The sequence below is a fragment of the Trachymyrmex septentrionalis genome, unplaced genomic scaffold (genome assembly GCF_001594115.1).
Source record: "Trachymyrmex septentrionalis isolate Tsep2-gDNA-1 unplaced genomic scaffold, Tsep1.0 scaffold56, whole genome shotgun sequence".
NCBI classification, from domain to species: Eukaryota; Metazoa; Arthropoda; class Insecta; order Hymenoptera; family Formicidae; genus Trachymyrmex; species Trachymyrmex septentrionalis.
Window position 1 is genome coordinate 1,049,626 of NW_017305735.1, and position 14,216 is coordinate 1,063,841.

General features: G+C 36.2%; 1 protein-coding gene across 5 annotated transcripts in view; it reads right to left on the reverse strand.

Annotated features, from left to right (window-relative positions):
- Positions 1-14,216, reverse strand: part of LOC108752142 (probable nuclear hormone receptor HR3) — a 107,214-nt gene that overhangs the window by 53,044 nt on the left and 39,954 nt on the right. For 2 of the 5 annotated variants that reach the window (XM_018492792.1, XM_018492789.1), the window contains exons 1-2: positions 12,931-13,905; positions 6,172-6,943 (exon numbers count right to left, since the gene is read on the reverse strand). The exons of the other annotated variants lie outside the window; for them this stretch is intronic. In XM_018492792.1, the coding sequence (XP_018348294.1) occupies positions 6,172-6,295 (124 nt within the window). In that variant the 5' untranslated portion in view covers positions 6,296-6,943; positions 12,931-13,905. Of the gene's footprint in view, positions 1-6,171; positions 6,944-12,930; positions 13,906-14,216 lie in introns of those variants that run through there. 5 annotated transcript variants of the gene reach the window in all.

A 14,216-nucleotide genomic window follows, 5' to 3' on the forward strand; every position in this document is an offset into this window, starting at 1 on the left:
CACACACACACACACACAGACACACACATAGTAATCGATGCATTCTTATCATTGTTATTGCAGTTAGACTATTTTCCTATAAGAAGGAATGCGATTATTTCGTTATCATTCGTCCCATATTATATGAGACGATATTTATTTGTATTAATTGTTCATCAACTGTATAGTTGATTTATGTAAATTTGTTATCAATGATTATTTTAACGGTACTTTTATATACGCATAATAAGCAAAGAGAAAACTGTGCAGAAACTTATGAATAACGTTTATTGATAATATCTCGATTAAATACTGGACATATCGGTTTTTAATCCCAGAAATAGGTTGCAAGTAAAATAATGAAAAATTTAAACAACAGATCACACGGATTTTTTATAAATTAATGTATCGCTTATATAATAACGAAAAAAATTATTCGGAAGGAAAACCGTTATAAAAGTACAATAAATAATATAAGATTGACTGCGCTTTACGCGACGGTGACGACGATACATTATAGAAATAAATTCCGCTGTACCGTTGCATGAATAAATTACTCTACGATATTTTATTAGTGGGGTGGCGTACAATTTCAAACGATAATGGCGAGCGATGCCGCTCCTCGCGCTCCCCGTCGATTGACTTTTCGCATCGCCGACGAATTATCGTCGCGGAATTGCAAGATAAAACGCTCAACGAGGCAACCGAGTACTCGCAACGCCAGATAGCCGCAGCTGTAAACAACTTCTAACTGAAGAATGCATTCTCCACTTTTTTACCGTCAATAATACCATTATCCCTTTCGCCTATTTCGTAATGCATTTCCATTCGCGCCTTTGTACCATCGTATTATCTCACTGCTGATCGAGAGATTAACTGACCAGCGATTTGTTTACATATGTATATATGAACTCATTAACATATGAGAGTACATTTGTCAATTTGCTTTAGTATAATTATTAGGTCAAGGATAATATAATTCGAAATATTTGATTAAATGTGGGGGTAGAAGTAACAATAAGAGGATGATATAACATGGCCGTAATAAAATAATTAATTATCTTTTTTTAATAATCTTATAATGATATTTAAATATAAATATATATTTATTTGATGTATGTTAATAATTATGCAATAATTGATTGGAAAATTGTTTCGCATTGTGTCATTTACTTAATGAGTTTAATATTAATTATACATATTTATATTATTATAAAACAATTTCAAATTGATTAAAAAAGTTACACGTTCTGAGATCCCCATAATTCTGAGATACCTATATATAAACAAGTCATTCTTCTCATTTGCATCTTTTTTCATCGTTCTTTTAATCGTTAATTCTTTCTAATTGTTTTTTTTTTCTTCATGTCTTTACGACTATTTATCATAGCTTCTTATTTCCACGCTCCAGTCATGTAAATATTCTACATTTATAGCTCTCTCAGAAGGCTTGTCCTAGATTTCTCATAAATTTCTCATAAAATCCTCATCAATCTACTTATCTAACCCTTCGCGCGAACGATAGCGCGTTACATCGAAATTCCCAAAGACGCCGACGCGAAAAGGAAAAGTTGGAGAACGCTCTCGCCGTTTCAGCAAAATCGACGTGACGCATCGTGGGACGTTGATGACAACGATGACGATGATGATGAACTTTCGATTGATTTCGTCGTTCAGGCGGTTAGGATATTTTTTCGCAAGTGAAAGCTGTGATCACGTGAGATACGCTTGTACGGTGAACGGTGGCGCGTTTTCGGAGCGAACGGACCGGTTCGAAGGCTCCTCATTGCGAAATCGATGCACGCCGTCATCGTTTCGCTGCGATCGTTCACACACATTTCGTCGATTTAACCATTTAAGAATCCAAATAAACATCAAACTGTGCGGCAAGAGGAAAAGTTTTTTTAACAACTACAGGTATAAATGTATTGAATGTTAATAACGCAAGTCTTTCGTAAAATATTACAAGATAGCAAAGAGGTAGAAGAAATATACGCTAAAAGAAGAAGTATTCAGTTATTCATAGATTTATATCAATAGTATTATAATTTTTTGACAGATTTCTTTTATCAGATTAATATTATAATTATCTAACATTTCTTGCAATCTAAAATTGAAATGTCATTAAAAATAAGTTTATCGTATAACTACTACTATTAAGTAAATAAGTATAAGAATGTCAAATTTATATTAAATAATACAAGATGTTCTACGTTTAGTACAAATTAATAAAAAATTGAGATATAATAGAAAAAAAAATTTAATTATAAATAGTGTCAATTTGTAAGTTGTAATTCTAATTAGTGCTCCGATCTATCATGAAAAGCTTTTTGATTCATTGATAATTATTGTGTTTAACGATTGAGGACAATTAAGGATACATTAACTTGTTGATTGTTTTAATGACTCATATTAAGTTAGAATCAAGTTTCCAAGAATATATCTCATATAATTAATTTGTTTTATCCTATACAGAGGTATTCCGTACGACATGATTACAGTTCCTCGCGCGAAGTAATCAATATTTCTTCTGTATCACAGACGATTAATAAAATCGATGTTAAAATTTTTAAGTAAGTCTTTCACTTCTTTCTCTATGTTATGATTAAATGTTTAATTAGTATCTAAGCAGTATACATATAGACAATTGATTTTCTATACACTTCGTTAAAGATTATAAATAGTTTTTAAAAATGACATTGAACGTTATAAATAACTTTCCATTTCAAACCTATAAAAAACATTAATTTCCTATCACACATTATTCTTGGAGTATTATAGGTTTTTCGCAATCGTTGTAAACTCTGATCAATTTTGGAGATGTTTTTAAGACATAGCAAAGTATTATTGGGTAAAATACCGAGCCAATAATTTATAATAATGTTATAACAAAACCAATAGTTGTTAAAAACGTAGATATACGTGTAAGCGTATAATATCAATGTAAAAAAAAGTCGATTGCAAATTGTTAAAGACATTCATGAAAGAAAAGATGACAAAAAATCTAGAATATTATTAATGAACATTACAATTTTTATATAATATGTATAGTTATTTAAAATGATTATATAATATTAACAATGTATGTATTTGCATTCTTATTATAGATATCTTTCTAATATAGATAATTGCAGCACTGTATCAATTACCGGTGATATAACTATTATTATGATATTATATGAACAGAGTTTTTGATTATGGTACATCTTTGTCACTGACATTCGAGATTTTTGTGTTTGTCTAATATTATCCAGTATACTCTCGATACAAATCGTGGCTTTTTCGGATGTTCACGAAGCAAAAACTAGGTTAATTTGATTATCACTAAAACTGGTTGCTAATGTTATTCAACGAAAACGTCATTGAAGTATTTGTAAAAAAACAAAGGTCCGTATTTTTTGTTCATAATTGTTATCTTTCCAATACCTTCTTTTGTTTTAACTGAATATTTGACGTCATATTAAATTCTTTATTTCGGTATTATTTTGTTGTTTTTTACTGTTTAGCCAATAAAATTTACCTGCATTTTGTCTTTCATATATATCAAATATATGTTAGTTATATATAACAATATGCAACTAAATAAACTATTAAAAAGTTTTATAATAACAAAGAAACATAATAAGTAAAAATTTGATCAATCAAAAATTAAAATGAAAACTAAAAAAACTTGATATTCTGAATAGCAAAATTTGTCAATTCTGTCCAACCTATAATTTACTGAAAGCTATTATCTACAAAGTAATAAAATTTGATATGCAAAACCCCTGTGAATCTTTTTTCAAAGATTTAAAATTAAAAAATCAGATGTTCATAAGAAGTTCTGTAAATAAAAGTTTCCTGAGAATTCTAAACAGAGCAAACCTCAGAAAATAGCATTCGCGATAGGTTTCGTGAAAAGATTATTAATATATTATCCTATAATATGAATAAGAAGGTCTGTAAGATAAAGGGAAGAGGGAGGAAGGAGAAAAGAGAAAAAAAACTTATACTTAAACAAGGTTCGCAGATGTCTGTAAGTGACGATCCTGCGCTTCGCGGTCGTCCCGAATACGAATACTCGATACGAAACGCACGATGCCAAGCAAATTATGCAAAGCGAAAGTACCCACGTAAGAACGGGTTGCGCAAAACTCCGTAAGAAGAACGCCCGCGTGAGGCCGACTGGTAATACGGTACTGCGAAGACGCGCGAGGACGCGAGAACGAGTCTCTCTTGTTGGTCAATTTTGCACCGCCCTTGCAAATAGATTTGCTCTAAGATTCATCATCCCTCACTTTTCGTTAATTTCGCGAGCGAATCTACAATTCGAAAAATGTGAAAATAATTAGTTGTATAATTATTTCGACGAAGCAAAAATATTTTAATTAAAATTTACTTTCACCCTGTAGCGATTTTTGGTCAACTCCTTATTAGAAAGCTACTCTTCATACGTCATAACAAAAATTATAAATTAATTACAATCCATATATTTATAATTAATTTGTCATAATACGTGAATAAATATAAAAATAATGTATCATATTAAATAACATATTAAACTTGAAATATAATAATATGCTTCATGTATATGTTAGGTATATTGATGTATTATTATTACGAACATTTTTTAATTTACTCCTCATATATAATATATATCTGTATATTTTAGTAAATACATTTATATAAAATTAACAGTTTGTCGAACATTTTACTTTGCTCCTTTTGTTTTTATATATAACAGATTTACATTTGTATTAAAAAAATCAAGTAATAAAAGACAGCATGATCGAGCAACGTACGCGCTTCGACTCTAATCGAGATGATCGTTAATAATACAACAGTATACGTATCGAACGTCGATCACATCGGAGACGACTACCATGCATTGATTTCGCAACAAATACCTTTGAACCAAGCGCAATTGCACTTATGTCAGTAGTTGCACCACAACGACAGTTAATATTACATATTTTGCTTTTACTAGTGACATTCAATAAAGTACATGTTTTTAATTTAATTTTGCACTATACATGCTTTATAATGTTAATCTCACATTAGATGTTTTCGAAAAAAAGCATTACGCATTGGAGACTACGGACTTAATCGTTACTAGATGCGTATGGCGTTTCACAATGCAAATTAGTATGCTAATTATTTCACGAAAGGCAACTTTTGGTATTGACTATCTGCTGTTGTACGAATAGATATTAAAAATGTAAGGGTACGATTTGTGCACAAATGGATATGCCACAGCAATGTGTAACGAGAGATTTATTACAACGTTCGACGCACGCGTGATTAATGGGATTTTATAATTCACGTCGAATCGCGTTCAGACATCTCGTTCTATTTCGTCATGTAGATGATATATGAGCATAAAGGGTTAAAGATCGAGTATCCCAATATTCAATGCGTTTTTGCTTTAATGAAATCTTAAGCTCTAGCAAAAGTATGTGTGTGTGTGTATACATCCGGGATTTATATACAAATTAAAATATTTTTAGATTTCAAGAATGTATAAATATAAATGCAAATAAGCGAAGAAAGCCATATTCAAAGCCGATCTCTCGAATAATCTTTTTACGTGAAATCTTACAATTTATCTCAAACGAACTGCGTGCTGATTATTTGTTGAGTGTTTTAAAATGCTAATCAGCGTCTTAAAACACCGTAAAGAATTTATTGTGAGAAAATGCAGTCTGCTTAAACCGGAAATTGTAAGATTCACGCAAAAATATTATTACCCACCAAAATCCACTTTAACTGAATATGGCCTTCTTCGCTCATTTGTATTTATCATTTGTCGGTTGACTTTTTTATTTACTATTGTATAAATATAAGTTGAGCTTTTTATATTAACTTGAAAAAGAATTATTTGATTTCAGGTTTCTACAACTTGACGGAGCAATCTAATTGTATTAAAATTAACGGATGTCGTTCAAATGAATTTATATGATTCTTGATTACATACATAAATTAAGTTAAATAATTACGAGATAGTGGATTGCTATTTTTGCCCAACTAGTCTTATTTACAATATAGATAGGGCGAGAAAGAGAGAATTAATTCAATTCAGCGTTTAGTTAATCACCATCGTGCCGGTGCAATCGGTCTGAATATGTTCTACATATTGCAGGCACATATTCTATATATTACCGAGCAACCTAGTTCCATATCAAACCCTATAAACTTTTCAGTCGGACCCTTTACCTTTTATGCTCCCTGACGACGTGTGGGGCGTCTGGGGCGCGTGCGAGGTCAACGGCAACGGCGAGCCCGAGGAGGTCGCGGAGTGTTCCAGCTTGGAACTCACCGCGCTCCACATCTCGAACATGTTGAACGCCGTGGTGACGGTGTAGACTGACGTCTGCCAGGCTGATGCCTTGCTGAACCACCGGGCGTCCTGTGCCGGCCCGGCGTAACATCCGCGGCCGTGTAACGGCGTTAATCCCGAAGATTCGTTTTCACTCTCTTCGGTCCGATGCACCACTGTCGCTCTTTAGCGATAAGTCTATCAACACTTCGGACACTCGCGATTAGTTCTATTCCTCAGCCGGTTCACCGGCTAAGAGGTTCGCCTTGTCCTCCGTTCTATCGTCTTGTTCCACTTTTTCTTCCTCTTCTTCTTTCTTCCCCTTCTTCTTCGTCTTCTCCACGCCACCCCAACGACGTTACAACGTGACACGATTTATCGCGTACTATCACTCGCCCCCTCAATCGACGTGGCAGTCGTTGTTGTCGTTGTCTTAATGGTCGCACCGTTGGCGATTCACTCTCTAGTCACCCCGAAGTCGCAGCACGCCGAGTCTAGTACTCGTCGTGGTCGTTAACGTCGTTGCGCTCGCTTCGTTTACCGTTATCGCGGTCGTTGGCGCGCTTCCCGTAGCCGTTGTCCGCGTAACCGTCGTTGCTGCCGTCGGAAATCGCGCCAGCACCCAACGACGTGACATGGCTTCGTCGAATTTCCCTTCTCGTTTTTTATCTGGAAGGGAGTTGCCATCGCGCCGATTGCGAGAGAGCGCCGACTTATAGACACATATATGACTGTCGTCTTATTTTCTACATATTCTCGACATGAGAGTGATTTTGATTCTACCTCCGTTAGAATTTTTCAAAGAACTTAAATATTAATAAAGTTTTCTCATTGCATCATATTATATGACCAGAACTTATCCGTTTAGCATAAAATATTTGATTTATTGAGATTAACACATAAATAAAATATATTACAAACTTTAAAGTCCCTCCAATATTCATTTTGCAATATTCCATTTCAATTTATTTCAATTCCAATTTAAACAAACATATTTTTCAATCAAATCCAAAAAGAATTCCTTTTTAAAACTTTCGAGTGCAGTTGAGCTAATTTGATAAGAGATCTACTGTAAATATATTTTCTCATTTAACTCAACTGCCATATATTTTCTAAGTTTCAAGATACGAGAAGAAGTAGAAAGCATAAAGTTAGCTCTCGCTCGATCGGCGATTACAACTTCCATCGGATCGTTTCGTGCCATCTTATTGCGGATAAAGGAAAATTTAATTCTGTCAGACAGCGAAAAGACAGATTAATAGAACTAATGATTAGAAAAAAATGCTCACGCGATATGAAAAAATTGTGGCAAAAATTAAAATAACAGATTAATTTGGAGAAACATGACGCAAATTCCAAATTGTAAGACATTTATGTAATCTCTCCTTAAAAGTTTTCGAATCAACTTTCTAAAATAATAGATGAACGAAAAGTTGTATAATAGTACGGTATAAAGATCGTAAGTGCTAAATGAAAACATGGAAAAAAAGATAAATATGATATAAATAAATAACAATTCAAATTCTTAGGATCCATATAAAAGCCTTAAGAATATTTCTTTTACAGTTAATTTTAATCTTTAATCACATACAAATTGCTCTTTTTAAAATCAATATACGAATAAATTAAACACACGCGATGCATTTAAAAATTAAAGATTGCAAGAGTTTGCCTATGAATGTCATGAAGAATAGCCACGGCTCATGAATAGAAAATTGACTTCCACAGGATTACTTAAGACCGATGAAAGTAGAGTGAAAAGTTAAAATATAGAATTTAAATAGGAAGTGGATAAAACCTGACATCATGTCATCAATCCTGAGCGATCGATCTGCGGCAGACATAAAAAAAGCAACCGACTCCTGGCGCATCGATCCTGCATTTCCATGCACCACGATGGTTCCCCTTTAATCCCAACCGCGTTGCAAGCAGTGGTGAGCTCGCGTCGAGGGGAACCGCGCATCGCTATCGAGCGAAGCTCGGCGACCACCGGCCGAGCTTGCGAGCCTGCTTCACAACGCCGACCACCCACCCGTATAGGGTGTCTTAAAAAAAGTGTACACCAATGACGCGGCTAAATTCTCAGCGAAATCGAGAGATGAAAGTCTTGACTTTGCTTAATGATTCTTGTTTATATAATTTTGTGAATGTCATTGAAATTTTATGCGGCTCTATGATTGAGATTTAAATAACTGTTACAGATCTTTAACTGTACGAAGACAAGAGAGAAATTAAAGTAAGAAAGAGAAGGCAAAAGGGATAAATTTTCACAAAAAAATTCAGGTATACTCGTACTAAATCCAAAGAGGATTTAAACATCGTTTAATCAAGAATTGTAAGCATACCAGGATTCAACAATCTAAAGATCTTAAGCACTTGACTATTTACAAACTAGACGTGTGTTATTATTATTGTAATTTCAGGACTTGTAAAGAGAATTCTTGGCTTGCAATCGTTTGGGGAATGCTGCTCCCAAGAATACTAAAATTACCGTTTTATATATATATATATACATCATACACTATGTATACACATACATCCCGAGTACATACATATAGAAGTTATAAACACATACACGTAGATCCGTAGACTACAATAGAAAGAGAAAATTGTGAGAGAAGAGGAAGGAAGGCGGAAAGTATAAGAGGAAAAGAGGGAGAAGGCTCGCGGTACCGTACGTACCGTTTACGTTCCCACTAGCCTACTGACTCGATGCTCCCTCTGAATGACTATCCTTTCCGCTTTGTCTCTTTTTCGTTTTACTGTAGCACTTAGTATCTTCTCCACGATCAGCAAAAAGATCGCGTTGTCTATCGAAATAAGAACAAGTATACGCGAACTGTTTTTAAGCCAATTACATGTTCGCAATAATAATTAAAACTGCCAAATATATAAACTATGTCATATTACATTTTCATTTCAACTTTCAGTCCTCAATTAACATTATTAAATTTTAATTAGGAAACGACCGTAGTTAGGTAAGCTTTACGTGTGCAAAAACTCCAATTAGAGTGAGTATTGTTATAAAATGTAACAATTTTAAGATACTGCAAAATATGTAATACGTTATTACGATTTTGTGATTTAAAAAAAGATTTAAAAAATCGTGCGATTATTTTTACTTTTTGCAGAATACATTATCTCTTTATTATATCATACCTACATCATTATAATATAAAAAAATTAACATTAATATTTTAATTATTTCTTTTTATAAATTGAGATGTAATAACGATATTAAACCATAATACACATATATAGGTATAGTAAATAAAGTTAAGTATTAAATTAAATTACTACAGCTGTGATCGTTTTATCCGCCCAAGCCGAATGTGTGCTAGCGGTAAAGTCAGGTGCAGCAAGGTGCAAATGTTATCAGACCGGCGTAGCAAATAAAGCCTAAAAGTCGGTGAGGTACGGCGTGTGCGCGCACGAGCTCCCGTTCGCGCGTGTGAATTACTTTCGCCCTGGGGGGGCATCGCATCTTATTTAGGTCGTATACATCGAGCATATACTTCGGTTCTGGCACGAGCATGTCAGCGACGTTATTACGGCATCGTTATTATCACGAGAAAGAGAGAGAGAGGGGGGGGGAGAGAGAGAGAGAGAAGGAGAAAGAGAGGGGGGCGAGGGAGAGAATTGCACAGGTGACCCGATCATGTGCACGCGATTCGCACTTATCCCTACCTGTCGATCTAGAAAAGACGATTTATGATTAAAGACGATTTGGATATTTATTAAATGGGAAATGCCAATAAGAGCCAACACTTGGTGTTGATGCGTTTGATTTTATTCAAATGTAATTGTCCATGCATCAATATAATTATCCAAACGTTTCGATCCTCGATTTGGATCCTCTTCAGTGTAAGTTTAATGTCGATGTTTTTAATGCAATATATGTTCTAACAGTGAAACGCTGATCTAACAGTGTAAAACTGATTACTAATTTCTTCATCCTCCACACAGTTATCATCAAATTTCCAAACTTAATATTATTAAAGACATCGACATTGAACTTAAACTGAAGAGGATTCAAATTGAGGATCAAAACGTTTTCATCCCCGATTCAAAAATTGTATTGATGGATAATCACATTTGAATAAAATCAAACATATCAATATCAAATGTCGGTTCCTGTTGGCATTTCCCATTTACTGATTTACTTCGTCACAGCCTATAATCTCTCAACTTAAATATTTATTTCATACATTCGGCAACAATCGGTGAATAGTCTAACTTGATCTTTATAAATAAATGATTCCCTATATAGATAATTTTCAAGCGATAAACATAATATGTGTTCTTAACCACGAATAAATTCATATACCAACTGTCACTTAATTGAGATATCAATAATCATGTAATAAATAAAATATACAATATGATTGGCGTATATGCATTATTGGTGTATATGTGACAAATCTGCAGCGATACAATTTTTGCATTGCAAAAATGTTTCATAAAAATTCTTGGAACAATTAAGAATTAACATTAAAAGGTTGTTAGATGAATCAATCCTTTAAGTCGCACATAACGAGGCTTTTTCTTCGTTTAATTTCAAATGACTTACTTTCTAATAGAGATAAAATTAGTAAAACAATTTCAGTAACAATGCCTGATATTTTAAGACACTTTGCATATAACGTAATTTCATGTTTCCTATTATTGTCTTCGTCCCATCACGTCACGTGGGTATTTCCGGTCGCCTCGCGAGGACACCGTCGTATAGATAACAACGGGAATAGTCTATCTTCTAATATACGTTTTATGATTACACCATGTAAATGGTTCCATCGTGTGTAATACCGATGGTACCGTATAGTTTTTACACGCTATATAGATTTAAATCTAATTACTAAATAGATCATCCTTTCAATAATTTCGCTCAACCTTTTACATCCGACTGTCTCATCATTTTCAATAAGAAAATATTGTATTTGATTTAAAAAGCATAAGTAAAATATACGTAACGCCAAAAGATTTATGAGAAGGTGTCATCGAGAGAGAGAAACGCGCGGTCTGGAATTTCTCGAAAAACAAAAACTTGAAATTATATTACAACATAAACTTGAAATACGCCAAACTACCCTATGTGCACTTCCAGTATTGATTTGCATCCGAGTTAATCCGTTATCGTATTGAAAAGTTCTTAGATCTTCTAATACGCATTCAGTTGTATTGGGAAAGGAAGAAATCTCTGATTATAGCCTCGCGAATGCGAGATATCACCGGAATGAGAACCCGTGCTTTTCCATTCGCCTGCGTGCAGCATGCGCTCGCGCACATATTCGCGCGTTTGTATCGCTGTGCGTGCGATGTAGGTATTACTTAATAATATCCATAACCGGGAGGTAAATGTTGGAGTGGGCGAGAGAATGAGAAGGAGAGCGAGAAAGAGCGAGAGAAACGGAGAGAGGAGAGGGAGAGAAAGTGGGATAAATGTCGCGAAATCATAAATGCTCCAAGTTATAAGATAATAAGAAAAAGTGGAAAATCGATGATATGAAAATGAAAAGAACATCATTTATATTCCACAACATCAACAAGCTTTTTCTGGTTAAGTGAATTTTTTGCGCGAGAGAAAAGATTCATTAATTGAGATTCGCGTGCGTCATTAGATACTGAAGAATAAAGCACACTTTTTCGCGATATTATACAAAAAAATTCTGTATTCTTTTAGAAAAGATAATTCAATTTCCTATCTTAAATCCCAGTATTTCCCATTATATTTAGCGCTAAATATATTGCCCTACTATTCAATGCTAAATATTGTAACATTCATTTCGTGTTTCCATTCCTCGCATAAAAAAAATGTATCTATATTCGACGGTAAACACACTTAAACGGTAACGGATCAAATTTAAATGAAATCCTTGAGTGTTATTTTTAAATAATAAAATTAATTCAAATATTTTAAAATGAAATAAAATAATTTTTATTTTATTCCTCGACGAAAACAGACAGATTTAGCGAATTTTTTAAAACAAATCATTGCAGTTATTTTATTAATATGCTATTTGTTCCTTGGTTGGATCGAACTTAACAGTCGTATATATATATATATATATAACTGTTCAAGAAGGAACATTCACAATGTATAAATTATGGAATTATCTTTAGTTCCACTAAGAATACATGGCTCCAATTTATTATTAATTTAAAGATGGCCTAAAATAAGACCGAAACGTTTCGTAATCAAAGAATGATGTAAACAACAAGAATTTATCTGTTATTGGCATATAATAAATATATATACGCTAACGTTAACTGCGATGTGCCCTTTAATCTCTCAGTTGCCTTTAAATGTTCTATTACCATACTATTTATAAACGCATAAGAATATGACCGAACTAATTTTATCATGTCAAATTAATTGATCGAATCTATTTATTAAAACCGTTTTGAGATTTTTTAAAAGCTGTTAAAGTAATTGTTTAACATAGTATAAATAGAAACATAATAACCACGTTTGACGATATGAACTTTCCATTGACGAGAAAGATAATATACTGCTGTATCAACTCTCAAGATCGACTTTCTTGACGCTGTCTGACGTTATGACGTATAGCTACTCCCAAGAGAGGCATCTTCTCTCTGGGGAAAGAGGGAACCTGCACGAAACGAGCCGAGGGGATGAGTTTTATCCTGGAACCCACCACTGCGTCGTTCATCAGACTGAATAATTCCGTAATGTCGCAGCAATCCCCCGAGGACGCGCGTCGAGATATCACAAAGAGAGAAAAACAACCCCGAAGAAGTCGCGGTGACACTTGCTCGTCCCGTCGTCGTCGCACTCGCTCCTCCCCCTCCTCCACGTCGGCGGACGCGTTCGCATCACTCACTTTCACTGACTCGTGCGCGGCCCGTGCGGGCCGGCCGCTGCGGTTCCTCCGCGCTTAAGGGGTGGCACCGCGGGGCGCCGGCACGAGAAAACGTCGATACTATTCTTTTTCCCTCTCGTCGCGGCGCCGCCAAATAACGACGACGACGACGACGACTACGACGTGCACGACGGTGTCTGCCAAGTACGTAGCAGGTGAAGATGAAAGCGGCGTCAATGCCGTCCTGCACCGGCACTCCGATACGACCGATACTCCTCCGTGGGTCCGTACGCGGGGCGTCGACTGGCACACTCGCGCGGACAGTCACGAGCAGCCCCTCCGCATCCCGACTATCCGCGCGCGAGGACCGCACGCTGGCCAAGTAACCGTGGCGGCGACGACGAGGACGACGGGCTCCGGCTCGCCGTGTGCCATCGGTCTCTTCGCGGACGCGGTATAGTTGCGGCGACACGCGGAGTGTCGGAGATCGCGCTCCTTTTCTTTCTCTCTCTCTCTCTCTCTCTCTCACTCACTCACTCTCTCTCTCTCTCGTTCTCTTTCTCGCGATCGTCGTACGACGCGACGCAACGCCGGTCACTCCGCAGTGTTGGAGTTGGAGAACGCACGCGGAGAACGCACTCTCTACGGGTCACTCCGAAACGGTCGAGCGCATGGGAGCAACGGTGCTCGCGTGGGAGAGGAGGAGCAGGGAGAGACCGGGAGAGATTACCGCGAGGCACTTGAGGGAAAAGTCGCGACTATGTCAATTGCGAACGATCCCTTTCCACGGGCACCGTGGCTGTCGCGCGACCGTGGCTCTGGGTTGACTGGTACGCGTCGCGCAAGACCAGAGAGAGCCAGCCCCACCGTTCGCTCTCTCGTTCCCTCTCTCGTCCCCCTCTCTATCAATGCCTCTTTGTCGGTCTTTCGCGTTTGCAAGTCGATTGAAGAGAGAGGGAGAAAGAGACGAAGAAAGCGCGAGTGCGATGGTGAGGAGGGCACGGTGCGCAGGGCACAAAGTAGGAGGCGGGGGAAGGGTGGAAGGGACAAGGAGGGGATGCGAGAGAGGAGGGAAAGAGGGAATGCGCGTTGTGTGTGAATAAGGAAACACACACGCACAC